Genomic DNA, 22,886 nt, shown 5'->3' on the forward strand with positions numbered 1-22,886 from the left:
GGCAGACAAGCCTCCCCATAAACCGGGGCGAATTGGACTATTAGATGAGGCACGCAGGTCCCCCCAGGAGGTGCCTCCTCCCTTTGCTCGCTCATCAGAAGGCCCCGCACACAGGGCTCTCCTCCCGCCTGACACAGCCCTGCTCTGGGTGGTGCTGGTACACGTGGGGGGCCCCTGGAGGTGTGGCCCAGAGACGACGCCAGGCAGTGGGACACCCGCTGTCTTGGCGCCTCTGGCCTCGCTCCCCAGGCAGCCCTCCATGAGCTGGGCTGACTGCCTAGGGGCCCCTTTGGCCAAGACCAGTCCAGGTTGGGGCCTGGGGTCAGAGCAGACCCTGTGACCCACTCCTCCTCTGCCACTTCTGAGTCTCTACCCTCGAGTTCTTACCACTCCAGGGTGAGGAAAGGCCAGGACGGGACCTCAGCCAAGGGCAGGACCCCTGGGAGGCAGCCCCAGGCCTGCGGTGCCCCATCCTCAGCCACAAGAGAAAGGGCCGGGGAAGGAGGCTGGGGAAGGCAGCCCCACTCTTCTTGGGCGGTAGCAGCGTGGCCCTTCTTTCCCTCCCGCAGGGGGGAGACAGTGCAGACAGGCCCCACCCCACTGCCCACCAAAACATGGTTTAGAAACTGTCTGTGTTGGAGCCTGTCAACGCATCCCCCGAAGTCAGGGGGCACGGTGCCGTGTGGTCTGCTCCAGGTGGGCATGGGCACCGGGCCTGTGGTGGGTCCAGCTGCCTTTGATGCTGATCTCTGCCCCGGTTCCCTCCAGGCCACTTTGGCCACCAGTTCCCTTTGTTCAGAAATCAGACAGAGCCCCTGCCTTCTTCTCTGGTATAGGATGCCAGGGAGCCCGGCACCCAAGGCTCTGCCCCCCCGCCAACTTCCAGGGCTGTCCGTGACCTCAGGAGCACCCAGCATCTTTCCAGAACTCACCCCAGAGGAGCCCGGGGCCCAGGGTGCCCACGGGAGATCCCATGGCTCTGCGGGCCAGCGCCCAGAGTCCGGCCTTTGTCCACGAGTCACGTCCACCCACGGGTCCTGGGTCCACTGAGGCCACACCAAGGGAGCCCATCCTCTCCTCCTCAGCACCTCTCTTTCAGCTCCATGGGCTCCAGTCCATCCCAGCCTGTGGTCACTTTGGTGGGCCAGCTGTGCCAAGGGCCACCTGCCTTCCTCTCCGCTGGTCACGGTGCCCGGTGTCCACCACACTCTCAGGAAGTCTTTGCTGGTGTCTCCTCACGGCACCTTTAGCATCTTTGGCTCCCCTGGGTGGAGATTTTCCTTTGAAGCACGCTGTGGGTGGAGGGCTCCTCAAGGAGAGGCGTGTCCTCACTCCAGCCAGCACTTGCCCTGACCTGGCTGGGTGCTGACAGGGGCCCCTTACTTTCCTTCTTTCCTCCCACCTTTCTCACACACCTTCCCACCATTTCTCAGTGTCCAGGGCCACCCTCCTGCCAAGACTTGCATGCAGCATAGGTCTAGGGGCAGTCATTTGCACTTTAGTATGAATTTCAGTCCCCAGTGTATCTCCTGGGGCAGAGGAAGGTGTAAGCCTGGCCTCTCAGCTGTGAAGGAGCAGGCGGCTAGGACGGGCTGGTGTGCAGGGCCGAGGGGAGGCGGTGCTGCTGAGGCCACTGCGCTGGGCAGCCACAGTTTGCTGACTGGCGAGCCTCCCCCAGCACGGTGTGGGGGTGGGGTGGGCACAAGGGGCGGAGCCTCAGGTCGCAGCCGCTTCGTCCGTCACCCGTGCACCGTGCCCCACAGGCACCTCTTCATCTGGCGCTAACCCCGGGGCCATCAGCCTTCCTGGATGGTTGTGGTCCACGCCTCAGATGGCGTGCGAGTTGCACAACGTGAAAACCTGCACGTGTCTTGGTTGTTGTCCTAACAGGCCCTTGCACACGGCTGGGAGCTGGCCTTGCCTCTGGTCACCTTGAGGAGATTCAACAGGAGCCAGCTCAGAGAGCTCCTGAGGGCCAAAGCCAGAGCAATTGAACGGCAAAACGAATAACATGGTGTTGGATTGTGAGCCAAAGTATAAAGCAAATGTCCACACGTCCACACTGAAGTAAATCAATGACTGAGCGAATGAACAAATCGGGGAGAAGAGACAAACCTCCGGTGCAGAAGAATTCCCAATATGTGTGTGGACCCCGCCCTCCAGGAGGGGAGCCCCCTCCCCACTCCTCAGGGGCGGGCTGTGCGTGCAGACCTCCGCCCAGAGGACGTGTGGGAGGGGGAAGAGAGAGGAACCTTACAGTGGACACACCCCGCCAGCATGACCTTGGCCAGGGGTCAAGGTCAACGTCCAGTGAGAGGTCACGTGGACAGCATGCACCCTTGACGTGATGGGGGAGAAGACATTCACCTCTGTGGTCTTCCTCGCAAGGACCATAACCTCAGTCTACTCACGAGAAAAACATCAGACCCGCCCCAACTGAGAGGCATCCTACAAAATACCCGACCAGGGTTCCTCATAAAATGCCAAGGTCATGAACAACTAGGAGAGGCTGAGAATCTGTCCCAGCCCCGAGGAGCCCAAGAGACGCGACGACTGAGTGTCACGTGGTGTCCTGGATGGGAGCTGAGGACAGAAAAAGGCATTAGGTAGAGACTAAAGAAATCTGAGCAGGGGCCGGCCCGGTGGAGCAGCAGTTAAGTTCGAGCGTTCCTCTTTGGTGGCCTGGGGTTCGCTGGTTCGGATCCTGGGCACGGACCTACTCACCGCTCATCAAGCCATGCTGCAGCGGCATCCGCCATAGAAGAGCTACAACTATGGTACACAACTGTGTACGGGGGCTTTGGGGAGAAAAAAGGGAAAAAAAAAAGAGGAAGATTGGCAACAGATGTTAGCGCAAGGCCAATCTTCCTCAAAGAAAAAAAGAAATCTGAATAAAGTGTGGTGTTTGGGTAATATTACCGTGGCGACGCACCGTGGTAACAGTAGGGGAGGCCGAGTGGGGGTAGGCAGCAACTCTCTGTACTGCCTAAAACTGCTCTGAAATAAGTCATTTACTTAAACTAAAAGAAGAAGGTGGCTTTTCAAAGGGCAGGTTTCCCGACCACTAACAGGCACCCTCCAGGGCGTCTTTGCCTTCTCACTGAAAGATGCTGGAGACACCTCCCGAGCAGAGGTCAGAAGCCGCCTCGGTCCTGAACCAGCTCCAGGAGAAGCCACAAGCCTCATCAGAAGGGACTTCTTTGCCTTTTCAAAGTCACCGCACAGCCAGGCTCTACCCTGGTTTTCTCACATCCACAGTGACATCAGATTTTTACTACTAAGGCCCATGGAAGAGGCTGGCCCCTAGAGCAGTGACCAGCGGCTCGAAGGTTGCACAGTGACCCGGCCGGAGGGGGCCCTCACGAGGACGCTGGCCCCGAGCCCTCCCAGCCCTGTCCCTCCTGCAGATGGGGACCACGGTGGTGTGTGCCCCACAGGGCTGTCGTGGGCATTCTGTGAGCTGGTGCGGGCAGAGCGCTCCCCGTGGCCTCGCAGGGGGTCGATGTCAGTGGCACATTGTATTGTGATGAGGCGACACAGTGACCGGGTGCGGCGTGAGTCCAGGGGAGAGAATGGTCAGCGGTGGGCTGTGTCCTCCAGGAAGGCTTCGCACCTGAGCCTTGACCTAGGGAGGGTCTGGACGAGTGGGGAGGATTGGAAAGGGGGTTCCAGACAGGGATGGCAGGAGGAGGGGAGGCCGGGAGGAGGGGGTGAGACCAAGATGGCAGAGTTCGGTGACTGCTGTGGAGGCCCCTGGATGGCAGGAGTGAGGTGGGCATGATGGGCCACCACATCTGTGACCCCAGCTGCCTCTGGGTCTCGGGCCCCCTGAGCACCTGATGAAAGCCCCTCGGATAAATGCGCACATGCACACACAGAATCTTGCCTGTGGTGTAGGAGGACATGGCACTGTAGGCTTGGGGACCAGCGGGGAGAGGAGTCTTGTGATATGTTCGAGTCTGCAGCCCCCTGGGCAGGAGCTGGGTGGATGAGGGGCCGTGAATTCTAGGCAGAGAAAAAGGAGCCGTTTGAGGCCTCCTGGATTCCACAGGTCAGGCCCTAAGTGAGCGGTCCTCAGCTGTCCCGGGGTCCATGCAGAGGAAGTTTCCAAATCCCCTGCTTCCAGCACGTGCTGCTGCCTCTGGGGATGGATGAGTCCCAGCCACAGTCGGTAGAAGGGATCGTGGCTTCCTTTATGGGAACGGGGGTGTGGTCTCCCCGGGGCTTGGGAACGGCCCAAGGCCCCTACTCCCCAGGGAGGTGCAGGCGTCTGGACTGGGGTGAAGCTGCGCTCCGGAAGGCTCTATGCTGCGCTGGAGGGGGCTGTTACGGGAAAAGCAGGATTCACGTGATGAGGAGGGGACGGTCATTCCCCGAAGTTCTGTCAGCACCACCAGGTGCAACTGGCGCCCAGGCGCAGGAAGATGCTTGAAGCTGTGGTCAGCAGCTCCCCTTGTGGCCTCTGCCCCGTTTGGGCTGCTGATTGTGGTCTGCTCTTGCTGAACCCACCCTGCCTCGCATGCCCCCTGGTCCCCCAGCGCACCCCATCCAGGCAACAGCTCTCTCTGAGCCTGTGTCTGCCGCGCCTTCCTCATTAGCCCACCTCGCAGTCCCTGGCCAGTCCCCCTCCAGGTCTGGCACGGTGCTGCCCTCTGGGGAAGTGCTGTTTCATCACCATGTCGCCTCAGGGTCCTGCGGCTCTGAACAGCTGCAACTTGAAGGCAGTATTGTCCAGTCCGGGGTGCCCCTTTCCCTGCCAAGCTGTCCTCTAATGCGGCAGAGGGTTTCCTGAGGCTGATGGGAGAGGACATGGGTTGTGCCTTATGAGTGTCTTACCTCATCATCCAAAGTGTCCACGGCCCATTGCATTCTGTCGATCACAGCATTCCTAAAGAGGTCTGTGTAGGGCGGGAGGGCCACCCGGGCAACTCCAGCTATCTAAATTTGTGACTTGATAATCCAACCTCATTAATGAAACAGAAATTACAAATCCAGATGGGATAAGAAATTGGAGCCAGAATCAGAGGATTCTTTCCATTTAATTCTGGAAAAAACAGCTTTATTTAGGAATGTGACAGCTGATTAATACTAGCTTTCTCTTATTCTCCTATAGCTAGTAGAATTTTATTCAGTGGATTTTAAGGACAGATTTCAATGAATTCTAGCTCTTTAATCCTATTCTAAATGACTAATTTGTAGATTCTCCAAGAAAGCAGCATCTTTTTATACAAGGGTACTGAGGAAGGGAGGCCTTAGTTTTGGTGAATTTGTGACTTGCTGGATTCAAACACCAGCCACAGCAGAGCAGCAGACTGGCTATTTGCCCCAAGGAGAGTGGGGCTCTGCCCCGACGGCCAGGTCAACCTTCCTGTGAACGAGGAACCAATAAGGTCTTGGCCCTCAGTGCCACCGTTCCTTTGCCACGTTAGAAGGGGTTGACTGGAGGTTGGATTAACAAGTCGTTGGGCCCTGTCTGGAAATGTTGGTGCAGGCCACACTCCCTTCCCCGGGCAGAGGGTTTGGGCGGCTCGCAGGCAGGGAAGATGGGGCTTACTGCGAATTAGCTTTCATGCTTGAAATACTCTGCTTCTCCCTCTCCCTCCTTCTACCTGCTGTCTTTGCTTTTCCGTCTGGAGGCAGCGAAAGTGGCCGGAGCACCCCCAGCCTCTCGGTGCTCTCAGACAGCAAGCCTCCCCCCTCCACCTACCAGCAGGCTCCTCGCCACTTCCACGTCCCAGGTAGGCTCCCAGCACGCGCCAGGCCGTCGGGCTCGCCACGCAGACCGTCTGTTCCCACCTGAGTTGTTGTGTGAGCCCCAAGCTTCTCCATTCCCCCCTGCCAAATTCTGAGACTCCTTAAAAATCAGCAAGTGGGTTTGCACATCCCCAAATTGGTGTGTGTTTGAGTTTCTCCCGAAGCCCCACAAACACCAGGGAGCCAGTTTTGCCCTCCTGGGAATGGGCTGGAGAGAAGGGGCTGTCTGGGTGGTTGTCTCTGGCCCCCGCTCCGGCCGCCTCTCTCCCTCTGCCCACTGCAAGCTGGGGGTGCTGTCCTGGCTGAGTGAGGCTTGATGGGAGGTGTGGGGCCTGTGGGTGCCAGAGCCTGTGTGGTGACTCTCTCTCTGGGTGGTGCCTGCTGCTGACGGTGGAAACCATCACAATGTGCTGTTCACCCTGCTCTTCTCTCCTGTTTCTTTCTTCTTCCCCAGACACGGGCGTAAAAGATAACATCTATAGGAAACCCCCCATCTACAAACAGCATGGTACAGTCGGATTTCCTCTGCCACTGCGTTTCCCTGCATGCCTGTCAATACCGTTTGCTTCTGAGTGCTTCCTTTGGTTGTGTTCTGATACAGAGGCCGCATCCTGAAGGTTAAATGCAAATTCACCAGCAGGTTCCCAGAGGCCTCTTCATGAATCACAGTGATGAGTGAGGACGCCACTGGGCGTTATACACCCGAGACTAACAGATCCTCCGGGCTTGGGATGGGAGTTTACGACCCCTAGCTGCTCTCCGTGGCTTTGATGATGCCGCTTTGAGGGAAGCAGCCAGACTGACTTCAGCCAAGATGCTGAGGGACGGAGGGACCACAACCGACCCAGACTGATCTTTGGAAAGCAGAACAAACCAGAATCAGTCATTTATTCCTCTGTGAGAATTTAAATCCTGTGTTTTGAGAATTTCTGACAACAGAATGAATGACCTAGGCTTCAGTTTAAGGGATTTCTTGCATCAGCAAATAGTGATGTCTAGTGTCCTGGGTGTCTCACGGCCCCCTAGTTTCCTTCTCAGAGGTGACCACCCACCTCCGTTCCACCTGAGCCTGCGAGGAACAGGTGCACAGGGAGCAGATGGCGGGGCGATGGAACCAGAAGCAGAAGGCTCCAGGGCTCCCCTCAGTCTCTTCATGGAATTTCTAAGGGGATTTGGGGCATGTTGCTTCACCATCCTGAGCCTCTGTTTCCTCAAATGCAAAATAGGACCAGTCCCTCCACCCTGCCCTTTTCACAGGCTGGTTGTGAGGATCAGATGGGATAATGAATGTGGAAACACATTCTAAACTGTAGAGTGCTGTGCACATGGTGAGGATTGTTATCAAGTCACTAGAGAGATGGGAAGAGGGATTTCCGTATTTAAAGTTCTTGTTCAGATGCACCCAAAGAAAACAGCCACTACCATGTTGACAGCTGGATGGACACCTTTAGGTGGAACCTATAAAAGTATGCTTTCTGTGGCTTACTGACAAATCAGTGGTCTAGTTACGCAAAAACAGAGTTTTTAAAAATTTTCTCCTTGATTGCAATAAGCCCTGTGCTTTGTGTATTTCTTCCTCTTCTCAAGAAAGAAAAAAATGAATTAAAACTCTTGGGTTTCCAGAAGGCCCTGACTTTTACCATTGCCTCAACCGGAGAAGCTTAGAGCACAGATCTTCTGGAGGCATGGACTAGTTAGACTCCAGGCCCTTAGAGATTGTCCAGACCAGCTCCCTCCTGTTGCAAGTGGGGAAACTGAGGCCAGCTAAAGGAAGGAGCAGTCACATTAAGTGTTGCCTTTCCATCATGGCACCCGCGTTCAAACCCATGCAGAGGCCGTGTGTTCTGTGCTCATCCTGCGAGTGGGGTTGACCAATGTGGCCTTTTATTAACCTCAGACATATAATTTACACACACAGCGTAGGAGGGGTCGGCCTCTTATGGAGGGCCATAAATCAGATGATGAAATTGCTCACCAGCCTCTGAGCCAGCCAGACCTAAGAGCAGGAGCTTCCGACATTAAGTCCTTTAACTGAACTGTCCAGCGGAGAGATTCGGTTTTACTGTTACCCATGTTAGTCTTGTGATGGTTTTCATTTTAATCTGGATATAAAGGCCTCTCATATCCAAACACAAGTGAATTCGTATTTGACTGAACCCTGAGCAGTGACCCAAATCCTTTTATCAGAATTCTGCCCAGAATTTTGGCATATTGATTTTTTTATAAAATGAATTTTATAGAGTGCCTACTCTCTGCCAAGCATTCAGCCACATTGTGGGGATAAACATGAATAAAGTCCATCCCTACGTAAACATAAATGGGTCGTGAATTGAGGGTTTAGCTTCCAATGTGTACTCTTCCTAATCAGGTTTCCTTAGGTGATCCCCAGAAAATAATGGAGGTATTAGAGTGCATTTGGTTTCCAATATGTTTGAGATGTTTTGTTTTTACAAGATTTCCCCCATCCACGTAGAATATATCCTGTTGTGTGTGTGTGTGAGCATGCGTGTGTGCATGCATTGTGTGAGCATGCATGTGTGTGCACGTGTGTGAGCGTGCATGTGTGCATGCATGTGTGTGAGCATGCTTGTATGTGTGCATGCATGTGTGAGAGCATGCTTGTATGTGTGCATGCATGTGTGAGCGTGCATGTGTGTGCGTGTGTGTGAGCATGCATGTGTGTGCATGCGTGTGTGTGAGCATGCTTGTATGTGTGCATGCATGTGTGAGCATGCATGTGTGTGAGCGTGCATGTGTGTGCATGCGTGTGTGAGCGTGCATGTGTGTGTGTCTAAAGCCCACATGCAGCGCCCCCCACGTCAGCAAATTGACCATGCAGTCATCTCTTGGGGAGAGAGGAACACAGCTCAGACTTGAGAAGCCATCGGTTTAATCTCCATACTTTCCTGAAACAAACTCTGGGTGGTGACGTTGCGTTACTGGACCACTTAATTAGTTTAAGATAATATATTCAACAAGTTAAAAAATTATGCTGTTTAATTAATGTATTTACGTTTCAGCTCTCTATTACCAATTCATTGAAAGTTTTTTTTTTTTTTTTTTTAATTAGCATCCCTCTTTTCTGATGCTTGAGTCCCATTCCTGTTTTTGGGAAACGAGCCTCCAGCGTGAGGGAGGCCAGGCGCGCAGGACCCGGGATGGAGACACTGTGCCGAGAGGAGGGTGATTAGCATTAGATAGCTGCCCTCAAAGCCATCGCTGCTGGGTGCTGGCTGCTCCGTAAATGATGGCCCTTTTCATCTCGCCGCCTCGACACCCGCTGGGGCTGGCATTATTATAGACAAGGAAACTAAGACTGGGGCTGCAAAGTGACCGGTCAATGGCCAAGCTGGCGTTCACACCCAGGTCTGCCTGACCCCTGACCCTTGCCCCTACTGCCTTCGTTTTCCAGCATGTAGGGCTCAATAGTATTTTCTTACATTAGAACTACATTGGTTCCAACTCTACTTGAGTATGATTTAATGGCTTTTTTTAAAAGAATAAGAAAAAGAATAAAGGAAGCAAGAGGAAACGTGTAGAAAAGGAAGAGCCTGTCCCCTGCGGAGTCAGGCGCAGACGTGGGGCAGGATCAGCTGCAGGACAGGCTGGGAGGGTGGGGCGGGCGCAGGGGCCTCCGCAGCCCGCGGACTCCAAATTCAGATGGTGCTGGGCACGTTTTTGGAGTTTTCCTGAGCCGTCCTGCATCACTCACTCGCAGAGTTAAACAAACCCGGTTACCTTTCTGAGGCAGACACGACCCATACCGCAGCCGCTCGACGCCCACTACGGTGCCGGCAAACCCTTCCCCTCTCGGGGCCTGTGTCCTCCTCGGGGGCGTGAGGTTCGAGGGAGTTGAAGTGAGGCCTCGCTGATGCTGGGCCCGGGCAGGAGCCGTCTGGCGTGGATCCTCTCCGTGCAGGGAAGCTGGGCCCGGTTTTTAGACTGTTTAAAATGAATTCAAGAGAAAAAATAATGCCACCCCCAAAATGTCCCAAGAAGTTGACCAGATGCAGGGACAGAGCTCACTTTTCACCAAATGTTCCATTTCATTAGTGAGCACATGTGAGCCCTCAGCTGGCGATGTGAGGGAAGACTGGGCCCAGGAGCAGGGGACGGTCTCGTCACCTCCTGCACCTCCACTGCCCCCGGACGAGGGGCCACCCACTCCCGCCCTCCCACCCCCTCAGAGCCGCCCGCCCCAACCAGACGGTAGAAGTGACCCCGGGTGGCACTCGGTGTTTGCTATTTCTTTGGTCCCCGAGGGCCTGTGAGCCCAGGCCCTGCTCTTTCCTCTGGGGTCATTTTCAGTCGGGATGTAACAAGTGAGCCGTGTTGTTCTCCCGGCTTGTTAGGTCAGGAAGCCAGGTATTGAGGGTCCAGTGCCTTTGTTAGCTCATCCAGGACTGTTTTCTGGGGCACCCGCTATGTCCCAGTGCTGAGGATGCACGGATGACCAAACAGCCTTGACCCCGTGGAGGGGACGTGCTAGTGGACTTGACCGTGGTCAGATAGTTGGTGAGAGGCTGGGCACCGGGTTTCCAGCCTCCAGGGCCCGTGTTCTCAATACCACTCACAGTTACACACACACTCACCCACATACCTACATTCACTCTCGCACATACACACTCACAGTCTGACACTCACATACACTCTTACACACTCTCACACTCTTTTATACTCACACACTCTCTCTTACACCCACAGCCATTCACACACCACACACATACACTCATACAGACATACACACTTAACGCTCAAACTCACACACTCTCACACACACATACACACTCACATCGCCTGTCTCTCCAGATATAATTCCAATACGATTTGAATTGTCGAGATGGGTCTCTTAGTCCGCTCGGGCAGCTATAACAGATCACCTCAGGCTGGGTGGCTTATAAACAACAGACATTTATTGCTCCCAGTTCTGGAGGCGGGAAGTCTGAGATCAGGGTGCCAGCCTGGCGGGTTCTGGTGAGAGCTCCCTGGGGTTGCAGACGGCCGTCCTCTCTGTATCCTCACATGGTGGAGAGAGTGAGAGCTCTCCGAGGTCCCTGTTATAGGGACACGAGTCCCATCGCGGGGCCCCACCTTCGTGACTTCATCACCTCCCAGAGGCTCCCTCTCCTAACACCCTCACATTGGGGGGTGGGGTTTCAACATCTGAATTTGGGGGCACAAAAACATTCAGTCCATTGCCGGCCTTCTCCTGAGAAGAATAAGAAAAATGGGGCTTCTAAGGAGTAGTAGGCAAGTCTGGAGGGTAAAGGAGGGAAAGCCCCCAACGCCCTGTGAGAACCGTCCAGAGCTCCTGAAAGACAGGGGCGTGCTGGGGTCTTTTCTGCACCCCCCGTACAGTATCCGTGCACACTAGGCACCCAGTGAAGGGAGATGAGAAAGGTTGAAAGGCTAAGCAGAGAATGGAGAGTAGAAGAGGCAGAGATAGATGGATAAAGGTGCATGGATGAGTGGACATGAATGGACAAAGGGAGAGATGAATGGATGGGTGTGTAAGTGGATGGGTGGATAACTGGATGGATGAATAGCATGACAAGTGGATGGATGAGTAGAGGGACGGGTGGGTGGGTGGATTGTTAAAGGAGTGAGCAGATGGATGGGTAGTTACAGGGGTGGATGAATAAGTGGATGGAAGTGGATAAGTGGGTGAAGGGATGCACACATGCAGGCACGTATGTTCAGATAGGAATGATTATAAGACGGCGTATGGGAAGGAGGGAAGGCAGGCTGGCTCTGTATCTAGGAAGAAAATTGGAGATCTCCCACTCTCATTAAGATGCTTCCAGGAAAGCTTCCCTGAGAGACAGAGGAGCAGGACGTCGGCCTTTCCCAAGGGGATTCCTCATGGCAAATACATTCCAGGGCTCAAAGGGGACCAGCTATGTGATAGGAAAGACACACTAACCTCAGTTTCTCTGGTTGTCATAAACTGATCAGTCTTTTCCTGACACTCTGAAACAGCATGTTACAAATTAGCCTCGAAGTTAGCATCATGTTTGTTGCTAATATTTCAAACCTATCAGCTGAGCGCCCCATTGTGTTACACCATCCACGTGTTGTCTCATATGATCCTCATAACTTGGAGGGGGGGGGGTGGGCGTCATTTGCCCATTTTACAGATCAGGAAACTGAGGCTCAGAGCTGTTAAGGAAGCAGTCCGCAAATAATACACAGTGCCAGAGTCCTGTGTTTTCCTACCTGTGCTTCCATTCCTCAAGAGAATCCCCTCTGTGTTTCACGGGCTGGCAAACTTGGGCTCAGAAAAGCCCTTGGTTTGAGTCCGGTAAAGCTAGGCACGCCTGGTGGAGCTGGTGGCATTTGCAGAGGAACCTCGCTCAGTCTTGGTGGAATCTCCCCATTGTCAGACAGTGGGGCTGTTTTCTGAGCCCTGAGCTAGCTCTACAGCCATGATGCATCTGACCCACCTGCCATCCATGGCTGTGTGAAGTCCTCGAACCTGGGGCGGCCTCTGGGCCCCTTGGCCTGAACTCCAAAGGCTGGGATTTCACATCCCAAAAAGCCTTTGGTTAGAACCACTGCATTGTTTTTGTTCTTGCAAAGCACCCCAAGTGTGGCTCCATCTGGGGCCCCTGAGGGCTGTTCGGGTGTGCGGCTCCCTTGCTCTCCCCAGCAGGCCCAGCCCTGGAGGCCTGCTCTGGGTTGGACAATGGCGGTGCTCTTAGAGCTCCAAGCAGCCGCTGGCCTGACTGACCCTCGGGCTTGCTGGGCGGCCACCAAGACTCACAGCTGACGTATGGCCAGACACTCCAGGGCTCTGCTGCCCGCGACAGCCATTGTCTGGGCAGCAGGAAAGCCCACGCTGATGGGCACGCGTCCGCCTCTGCGCTCCCTGCCCCTCTGCCCCCTCCATCCCCGCGCTCCTCACGCGGGCTCCTCGGTAATTTGCCTCTGCCAGTGGAGAGAGCACGGCTTTGATTTTCACGTTGAAAATCACTGCCTCTCCTGGAAGGAGAAGCAGGTAGCCATTGGGAGGGGCAAAATGTCGGTGTACCCAGAACCGTCTTCGACTGTGGCCTTATCTTGTCAAGGTCCCGTAGCCCGGTCCCCAATTTCCAAGCTCTCGGGCCTGATGTCAGTCTTGTCCTTGGTCGTGCACGAGGCAGGGCACTCCAAAAGGCTAGAAGGTCCGAGCCCTCCGCAGGCTGCAGGTAAGGAGCCCACCCTCAGCATATCCTTCCTACGACCTCGGTCTCCGTGGCCGGTGGGAAGGACACTGGGGGTCTTCCTTTAATTGTCCCGTGCATGGGGTCAGTGTGTTGGTACAGGATGCACAGGACGGGTGTTTACGTACTGAATTGGGGCTGAGAACTGTCAGCGTGCCCTTCTGTGATTTATTTGATCATACTTGCTTGGGGATAATGTCAGCCCAGCTGGGTGACAGCCCCCCAAAAAAGGCCAATGGAGGATATAGACACCTCATTGCTCAGCTCCAGGTAGTATCCTTGGTAAAGGAACTTTTGCTCTATTGCACTGAGTTCATCACTGGTTGTGTGTTGTACCCTCTTTGCTGCTCTTTGTGGACCTTCTCCAGTGGCGTAACTCACCCATCATTTTGTGTTTTGCTGTGGCAGCAGTGAGGCGGGCAGACGGGGACAGGACTTTGGAGCCAGACCACCTGGGTTCAAATGTTAGCCTCTGCCACCCACTAATCCACGATCTTGAGCAAGGCACGTCTTCTCTCTGAGCCTCAGTCTCCTGATCTGTGAAGTGGGTTGTGTGGGGATAAGCAGTGATATCGTGAAGCACCCAGCTGAGTCTGACACAGCAGGGGCTGGATGGCTGAGACCTTCTCTTCCTTTAAAGCTAAACTTGGGAGGTAGAAAGTGTGTTCTTCAAAATGCCCGTGGCTGCGTCTGAACACATGACTCGATCTCTCTGGGTGGAGGGTTGGCCGGAATTTTAATCAGGCCTCCCTTCACAGCCCTGCTCTTGATTTTAAGCACTGTCACGTGCAAAGGTACACAGCCACTCCCCAGGCAGTGCTCCTGTGGCAGCCTCCTCCGGCTGGTCTTGTGCCTCAACCCTTAAAAGGCACGCTACTGGTGACCGTGTCTTTGATGCTTTTCCATTTTTGAGCATAACTGTAAAGTGGGAGCTATGACATGGAAACCCAGAATAAATGGTGTGTTGCCTTGACAAATTGATTTTTCCCTTCCAGCCGCGAGGCGATCGGATGGCGAGGATGGAAGTTTTGACCAGGATAACAGGAAGGTAACGCAGGGGCAGATCTGGTTTAGAACAGCCTTGGCCAGAAAGACATCTGGTTTCGCGGGGACTTCCCCGATTTGAACCTCAGGCTGCTCCTGTTAGGTTCTGCTCCTTAGGGGTCCAGGGAGGCCACATGGAACAATAACTGAGTTTATGAGATGGTTCCATCAGCCTTCTCCTCACATTCAGGACTAGCACACCTACTACTGAAGTCCTCGTGGTATGCCTGGGTCATTGGCTGTGTTCTATAACTGAGGACGTGTCTAAAAAGAAAGGAAAGTAAATCAAAGTGTGTTCTCGGGGCATCTGGGACGAGTGTTCTAGAACAGGCTTGGTACACACTTTCTGTAAAGGGCCAGAGAGTAAATATCGTAGCTTTGGGGGCCATACCGTCTCTGGTGCAGCTGCTGCACTCTGAAAGCAGCCAGAGACAATGCACGGAGGAAAGGGTGTGGCTGTGTGCCAACAACACTTTAATTGTGAAAGCAGGCCGTGGGTAGGATTTGGCCTTCAGTCTGGGTTTGCCCGCCCTGGCTGGAGAGCTAAGACCCCTTTGCTTATCTTTAAGGAAGGTGGGTGTGTGTGGAAAGAGCCCAAGGCTGGCTCACCTGGCTCTCCTCATGTGAAGCCATTTGGGCCCCTGACCTCCCTGAGCCTCAGTCTCCTCATCTGTAAAATAGGGTAATGCCATTTCCCCCAAATGCTTCACGTGCCTGTGAAGCATCTGGGCAGTTCACACTAAACGGTGAGATTTTTCTTGAAAGCTGGATTTTTCTCATATTAAAGTTTCTCATGGTGGGATCAGCTTGTAGCTTAGAATTAAGGAAGCTACTGGAAGGTTCTGGTGAGATGTTTCCACCATTGCAGATGACCTCGAAATTCACATTTTTTTCTTTCTGTCAGCAGAAGACCAGCTGGCTGATTCTCAAGGGGGATGCAGACACCAGGACTAACTCTCCAGACCTAGACAGCCAGTCCTTGTCCCACAGCAGCGGGCCCGATAGAGACCCTCTCCAAACAACGCAAGGGGACAGCTTTTACTCACGTGAGTGGTTCTTTTGAGCAAGGAGCTGTATACGTGGCACAGAAGGCCTTGAAGCAAAGGGGCCCCACCACTGCAAGCTGATCCCCCAGATCTAGGCTTGCTCGCTACAAAACAGAAGACAAACCAGGTAGGAGGGAGGCCCCTTTTTGCTCATTTCCCTTGGACTGACGCTCATTAGCTAGTGTGCTGCCTGTGGGCCGCGCCAGTGTGTCTCCAGAACTCACCAGAGCTGGCGAGAGGGCAGAAACCCAGTTCTGGCTCCTGAGGTCTTGGAAAAGGCTTCCCAGGCTGCTAGGCTGGAAGTTAAGGGCCCGTCTCCCTCCAGAGCAGACGTGAGCATGGTCCAGGCGGGCGAGTCCAGACTCGGAGTCGATAATGGCGTTGTCCCATCTCCCGTGCTCGTCCTGAGCGAGGAACCCGGGGGCTGGGACTCTATATCCTCAGGGAGTCTGGGAGACAAGTGACGTCTGCCTGACTCTGGGGGGTCATGGAGCCTGAACTGGGAGTGATCCTCAGATGTGGGACAAAACTCCGGATAAGGTTCTTCCTTTCCAGAGGCTGTAAATTATGGGGAGAAGAGCAGCAAGGGTGCACTCAGCAGGTCCCGGGCGTAGGCGCTGGGTCGCAGCAGGCTGTGGGTAGTTTTCTGTGGGCAAGCTTGAGGCTAAGCTTGGAAGCAGAGGCCAAGAGGGGAAGGGTGTGGGCGTGAGAAAGCAGGGCAAAGATGCTGGCTTTGCTGTGAGACAGACCCAGGTTCAAATCTGGGCTCACCACTCACCGGCCGAGTGGCTGGGGGCCAGTCCCGCCTGTCGCTGGGCCTCGGATCCACCCGTCTGCCTGGCCAGGTTGTTAGAGACTCGGAGGAGGTGACACGTGTACGCAGCCAGTGCTCTGCCTGCCCATAGTAGGTGCTCAGCTGACAGACTGTCATCGTCATCACCATCCTCATGACTGTAAACTGTAAACTGCCTCACAGATGGAAGGTGAACGTGTTCCATTGTGCGAGGAAAGAGTGAAGTTGGAAATTGTCATTTGTTAAAGGAGAACTCTAAACAAAGCAAAGGTGTATTGTCCTGTGTGTGATCTCTGTAAGCAGGTGTCTGTACCCCGCCCCCCCCGAGGTGCAGCTCTCTAAATGTTGGGATCTCTGTGCTGATGTCACCATGGGAAGGCCACACCAAAAAAGTCCCCCAGAGGGACTCGTCTAAGGTGGCAGCGTGCTCCTTCTGGAGTCGATCTGGAAGGGATGCGGCAGGCTGCCCGTCCCCCCGCAGGCAGGGTGAGGGTACAGGGCTGGTCACAGAACCATGGGCAGACTCTGACCAGGCAGCGGCAGCCGGTCCTCCAGCCCCTCTCTGCTCCCAGGCACCCCCTGCCCCCGGCGGCGCCGGAAGGACTTGCATGTGGGCCCGGGGCCGTTGGCCTGGACCATGGGCCTCACTGCTTTGTGGTCCCTTTTTCCGATGGGCAGTCGTGTTTGGAAGGCGGTGAGCTCCTGTCGCACAGCTCAAGAGCAGCCCAGCACCCCTCCCACGCTTTGGGAGCAGCAAGCCAGCAGCCCCAAGGCCCAGAAGCTCTCAGGAAATAGTGTCTGGGGATCTCAGGGTGGTCTTTTCCAGCTGTCAGTCCTTCCCTTGCTGCGTGGTGGGCGGGCCTTCCTCTGCAAGTCTGCTGCCAGGCCCATCACCTGCCCCGACTCTGCTCAGGGGAGGCCAGCGGCTGCCCCGGGATTCCTGCTTATGTTCACGGCCAGCCTGCGGCTCGGGGCTGAGGGAGGAGGAGGCACGTGTGGGCAGAAGCCCGGGCAGGAGGTGGGCCACCCCACGGGGACCTCCCGGTGCCACCAACCTGCGTGTGACCTGTGCTGCTCTCTCTCACCTGTGTGCGCGGCTTCCTCATCTGCAAATGCCAGAATGAGGTGCCCTGGGGTCGTCCCCCGTGTGGCGCGGGTGGTAGACCCTGCAGGGCCCGGAGGCTGTGCCTGCTGTTTTGATGGACCAATCGCACGCCTGCGAGGGCTTGTGTGTCAACTCCACCCCTTGCTGTCGCGTTCCCATCACAAGCTGCACAGGCAGCTGCAGATGGGGATGCAGCCGCTTCCCACCCGGGCGCACCTGGCCTGCGGAGTCGGAGTGCCTGTGCGGGAATTCGTGGTCTAACTGGGAGACTCCTCCCGAGTACAAACACTATGTGGGGGGGGGCAGGGGGGGTCTTCCCCTTTATTGACGCTTGCTTACAATGACTGTGACAGTGATTCTGTCATGCCTTCGCTGTCTGCTGGTGTTCTGACGTCGGTTGCTCTGAGCGGGAAACCCGCTGTGCCTGACTGTTGCACCTGTGCCTTACTTCTGTCCTGATGACACTGCCTTGTTTCCTGATGTGCATGAACAGCGGCAAGGACCCAGGCGGATGGTCATGCCTGGATCAGGCGTGCCTTGCTGTCTGCCAGCCTGCTGAGAAATGTGGGCAGGAGGGGCAGCATTCTTAAACTGAGGGTTTCCACCCTCTTTTCTCGGGGTTCCTTTGAATCTCACCAAGTAACCCCCAAATGTGAGTCCTTTGACACCACTTCCATTTGCAAACAACCGTTATTGAACAGAGTGTTTGCACGCAGCAAGGCACGCCCGCCGCATCCCTGGGACCTCCGTCTGTAGCGCGCCCAAGGAAGGTAGGATTGTGATGCTCAACACAGTGGGCGCTCAATAAATGTTTGTTGAATTGAGATGCATTAAATTCAACGGGTCTTTATTGAGCACCCACTCTGTGCCAGACGCTGTGCGGGGCGCCGAGGGGGAAACCAAGAAGACAGGAGAAACGTGTCCCAGAGAAACGTGCAGGGCACTGGGAGAGGCAGAGACGCCGTTGGGAGCAAGCGCACACACATCCCGCCGCTGCCGCGTGGGGTCGTCCGAGGGCTCACGGGGGCCAGTCACAACCTCATCCCACTCATGACACCATCAGCACATCTCACCTGGGACTGAATTCATCACTCAGTCATCCATCCATCCCTCCACCAAACATTTACTGAGCACCTACTATGTGCTGGACATGGTGCAAGGCAGCGGAGAGGCGGTGGTGAATATGGCCCAGTCCCCATTCGCCAGCAGGGAGGCAGACAACTGAGCAGCAATGACAAATGGGTGTGGTATCTCTCTCCTCTATGGCCGTGGTTCTCAGCCAGCACTGCCAACCCCTCCAAAGAGGGCCTTGTATTGAAATACATATTGTATGATGGACTACTGTTATTTCCCTTTATACTACACGTAAGGCATTATCCGGACTATGCGTGTAGTAGGTTATATCATCCATGAACCTGATTTCTGCACAGGAAAGGGATGGTGCTGATTTTTCGTCCTGAGAAGAGAGTCTTGAGTCTTATAGGATGACGCTCACTGCCCCCAGAAGAACACGAGGTGGGGTGGGGCCCCCTGCCCTGGCCTGGACCCTGTGGACGGGCCTGCTGCTGTTCTGCGTCCCACCGTTCTCACCCTTCAGGTCCTGTCCTCTCTTTTGAGGTCCCCCATGTCCCCTTCCAGGTGGTCAGAGGTATGTCAGCATAAGACAAACCCCCTGGCTGGCTGGAGCCCCCCAGAGGACTCAGTGACCCCTAGAAAGGACCCTACACTTCCGAAGGGAATAAGGCCGTTTCCTGAAATCCCAGCGTGTGAGAGGAGTGTGCGGGAGTGGTTTGGAGATCAGGGTGAGAAAAGCACTGCATCAGAAACCGAGGCAGCACAGATGGGTGGTCCCAGTGTGTCCCCAGCCCCGCCTGTGGCTTTGGCATCGTATGTCGCCTTCTGTGCATCTCTCTCCATGGAGCCCTGTGTTGGATGGGACATGCCCGTCTTCGCCTGTTGCCCACCCCTGCTCAGGACCTGGTGGGGGGCCGGGATCGGAGGTTGCGTCCCTGGGTCCCTCCCAGGGCCCCCCTGGGTGTGAGGATTCCATTTTCCTTTCCCTGCCAGCAGGAGGCAAGTGGTTTGAGGCTTGGTCAGAAGTGGCCTTTCTCCTGTCCCCTGTTATTTATTCCTCTGGAGTTTCAAGGTGAGAACAAATCGTTCTCACCTTTCCTAGTCCACTGTTGGAAAAGGCACCTGATTCGCTGTCTGCCGATCTCGTGAGACTGTCGGGCAGGGCGGGCAGCACACAGGGTGGGCATTGTGACCTGTGGACCCCAGGGTGGAGTCTGCAGCTATTGGGCTGCCAGAGCGTCGGTGCCGTGTGCTGGTTTCACGACGGGCAAGACGAGGCCCAGAGAGAGGGCGTGCCCTGCCCAACCTTCAGCAAACACTTCGTGAGCACCTTCTCTATTCCGGCACTGTTCCAGGGGCTGGGATAGAGCAGAGGCCCGAACAGACAACATCCCTGCCCTGAGGGGCTGGCGTTCCGGTGGGAGTGGGGACACAGACAAAACAGTTGAAAAGTAAGTTATGCTGGTGCCGTGCGGGTCGGGGGGCTAGGAGGTGCTGGGGCGGTCAGAGAAGGAAGAAGACCTCTGAGGGAGACTTGAGGGAAGGCAGTAGGAGGACTGCCGTCACCCAGGGCGGGGGAGGGCGTCATGGGGGGCTGTCCTGGGGGAGTGTGTCCTGGGGAACATAGGCTGGGGCGTGTGTCTTCTGGGAGTGTCCTTGGGGGTGTCCCGGGGGAGGGTGCTCTAAGCAGCACAAACAGCGTGTACAGAAGTTCGGAGGCAGGAAGCGGGGCGGCTGTTGAGAAACAGGAGGCCAGTGGGGTGGCGAGAGAGGGCCTGTGCGCCATGCTGGGAAGCTGCTTCTCTGTCCGCCGGGGAACGGGTCAGCACGGGGGCTGTGCGCAGGGGGGCGAGGCTGGCCGTTTTACATGTTTAAAGCATGGACGGGCGGCTTTGCAGAGGGGAGGCTGGAGGCTGCCGGGCCAGGGCGAAAGGGATTGGGGTGTCCAGATAAGCAACGGGGAGGCCCGAGGGTCCTCAGCTCCAGAGGGGCCTGGGGTCGTGGGAGTGGGTCACCCGAGACCAGGACTTTCCCAGGCGTGTACCTGATAAACACGTGTTCCCGAGCTTGCGTTACTTCCTCTGGAGGGTCTGAGGCCAAGTAAGGTGATTCTCCTCCCCCACCCCTGGCTCAGTCTCTGTCCTCTTCCTCCTGTCTCCCATCTCCCATCTCCACAAAACGCAGAGGAAAGGAGAAAGAAAGAGTGGGCAGGGAGCCATGACAGGGCAGGAGGAGACACCACGTAGGACACCCAGGGGAGCCGCCGGGGATGGAGAGAGCCACGGGGAGCAGCGTGGGCCAAGGAAGCCAGGAGGGCGCAGGGAGGGAGAGGCCCGGAGGAGCTGGAAGCCTCGGGTCTGACCACTCTGGCGTACAGCAGGTGGCTGGGTGGTCACCTGAAGCCGAGACTGCTGGGGAGGGGATGGCCAGTGGGTCTCTCTGCAAGGACTTGGCCTCTAGCTGGATGGACAGCATGCCCTCTGCCCCCTGCTCATGTCCGGCCCCAGCAAGAGCAGTGGAGTTCCAGACGGCAGGGAGAAGACCTGGGCCTAGGAGAAGCCACTGTTGGCCCTTACCTGGTAGAGACCACCCCCGGGTGCAAAAGGGGGGCTCCTCAGGCAAAGCCTACTGCCATTCACTGGGGGCTGGCTGGGGACTCTTTGCTTTTAGCAAAAACCCCTGTGCCCCTGTGCCTGGCAGGCCTGCCCGCAAGCCCAGGCCCTGGACAGGTGTGGCCTCTGATTTGTGGGCAGGGGGCACAAGCCACAGGCAGTGCCTGGGTCCCTCGGGTGTCATAGTAAGGAGCCGATGTCTCAGGGCACACCTCAGGGCCTCCTCTGTCCCCCTCCAGCTCTGCCTTAGAGCCTTGAGACACCCCACCCAGCTGGAAGCTCTGTCTCCCTCCCCCAACGCCAGCCGGAGCGCTGTATCTACAACCCCCTGTGCCTCCTCACCTGTAGACTGAGAGCTCCTGGGGAGCAGAGCCCGGTGGGGATCCCCTGCCTCCCCTGCTCGCACGTAGAGCTTCTTGGTGCGTGCTCGTCCAGGCAGCGGGTGGCCTGGTCTTCCCTGAGCGAAGCCTTCCTTCCTTCGTGGGACCCCACGGTGCTCCTGGTGATGTGGGGAGATGAGGATGGCCGTGGCTGAAACAAGACAGTGACAGTGTGCACGAGGTCACGGAGGGGTTGGCAGAGAGTGCTAGATCTGGGTGCTGGTCCCCCCAGGGTTGAATCCCAACTTGTCTTGCTGTGTGACCTTGGGCAAGAGAGCAAACTTCTCTGAGTCTGAAATTGCCTCATCGGTAAAAATGGGGATGATCCAGTCCTCCTGGCAGGAAGCCTCTGGGCTTTGGGGCTCAAATGTGGGCCCCCTGGCATCCAATGGCCTGAGCCCTGGGGGCTGTCATTGCAGAGCATGGACAAGTCCGCAAGCCTGGCCGCCCTGAGCCCTCAGCAGCCCCCTGTTGCTTCCTTCTGAAACCTGGAGCTCAGACCGTGTAAGGGGCCTCCTATTCACAGTTGCTCAGGGCTGCAGGGGTTCCAGCCCCCTCCTTTTCAGATGGGGACACTGAGACTCAAAGAGGGGACCCAGGCCTGCTCAGGGCCACGCAGCTGCAAAGTTACACATCATCCGTGCATCAGTGAGCGCAAAACTTCACGGTGCTGGTGAAGCCTACAAAGAGCTGTCCAGGGGAATGGCTGACCGATGGCTGGCCCCCAAAGCATCCCTGGAGGCCGTCACACTGAGCCACACGTCTCTGGCCGCATCTGGAACAGTCCCCCACCCACCAGGGGCCTCTCCTGGCATGTCCAGCAGTTACTCTAACCTCTGGTGAGCCAGCCAGGAAGAGGTACAGAGGCAGGGAGACCATGCTCAGGGCCCCAGGTGCAGTCCCAGCAGAACGCTGAGGGCAAGGTTGCCACAGGTGGGCTTCCAGGAGGAGGTGGCGGGAGAGCTTGGTTAGGCTAAGCTGGGACGTGGGGAATGGGTGGGTGTCCAGCACTTACACGGCCTGATGAGACTCCGGGTCGTGATTATCCAGCACACCTGCCTTCTCTCTCTCCAGTGCACACAGAGCCACACACTCTTAAGGCCATCTGATGCCATCTAACAAGCAGGTCCTAGAAGACCTTCATGCCTGCAAACCCACACCGGGGCAGAGCTGCCAGAGCAGACAGGGTTACTGGTACCCAAAGCCAGAATTCTGGGGCTGTTATCTCAGCCTCTCCATGAGTAACCATTTGACCTCGTACAGGTCACTTAATCTCATTAGGCCTCAGCTTCCTCACCTGTAAAATGGGCTCAGGTATAATGCAGAGGCTTGTGAGGGTCAAGTAAAATCTCTGAATGTGTGAAGGGACTTTTTAAACCAGTAGTTCTCAACCCAGGCTGCACATGGGATTGCTGGGACCTCTAAAATCTACCGGTGGCTGGTTCCACCCCAAGAGAGACCAATTTTAACAGGTCTAGATAGCAGCCTAGGGGATGAGAGACTCCTCTCCCTGCTCTTGTCCACTAAGTACAACTGAAAACACCTGCAAACAATACAGCAGACTCACAGGACTCTGAAGGTGGAGAGAAAAAGGGGCACTGGCTAGGGATCTCAGGACTGGAGGAAACCATAGGACCTCGTGTCTCCCAACCCCCATACGGTGGCACAAGGTGACCAGGAGATGTTTGCCTCCCTTGGCCACACCAGCAGGTGTCAAGCAGGAGGCCCACTGGCACATGGAAGCCTGGAAAGTCGGCCACTGTCTCCCACCCCCACTTCAGGGCACAGGGCAGCCAGGGAAGCACATTTCACCCCCATTGGCAGAACCAGCAACACCAGATGGACTCAGCAGACCAGAGAAGCACATCGACAAGCA

General features: G+C 55.9%; 1 protein-coding gene across 3 annotated transcripts in view; it reads left to right on the forward strand.

Annotated features, from left to right (window-relative positions):
- Positions 1-22,886, forward strand: part of ABLIM2 (actin binding LIM protein family member 2) — a 170,044-nt gene that overhangs the window by 117,654 nt on the left and 29,504 nt on the right. Inside the window, exons 13-16 of one of the 3 annotated variants that reach the window (XM_058546657.1) lie at positions 5,637-5,738; positions 6,209-6,262; positions 13,952-14,004; positions 14,905-15,046. In XM_058546657.1, the coding sequence (XP_058402640.1) occupies positions 5,637-5,738; positions 6,209-6,262; positions 13,952-14,004; positions 14,905-15,046 (351 nt within the window). The remainder of the gene's footprint in view (positions 1-5,636; positions 5,739-6,208; positions 6,263-13,951; positions 14,005-14,904; positions 15,047-22,886) is intronic. The other 2 variants (XM_058546655.1, XM_058546656.1) reach the window with 2 other exon arrangements.

The sequence above is a fragment of the Diceros bicornis genome, chromosome 8 (assembly GCF_020826845.1).
Source record: "Diceros bicornis minor isolate mBicDic1 chromosome 8, mDicBic1.mat.cur, whole genome shotgun sequence".
NCBI classification, from domain to species: domain Eukaryota; kingdom Metazoa; phylum Chordata; class Mammalia; order Perissodactyla; family Rhinocerotidae; genus Diceros; species Diceros bicornis.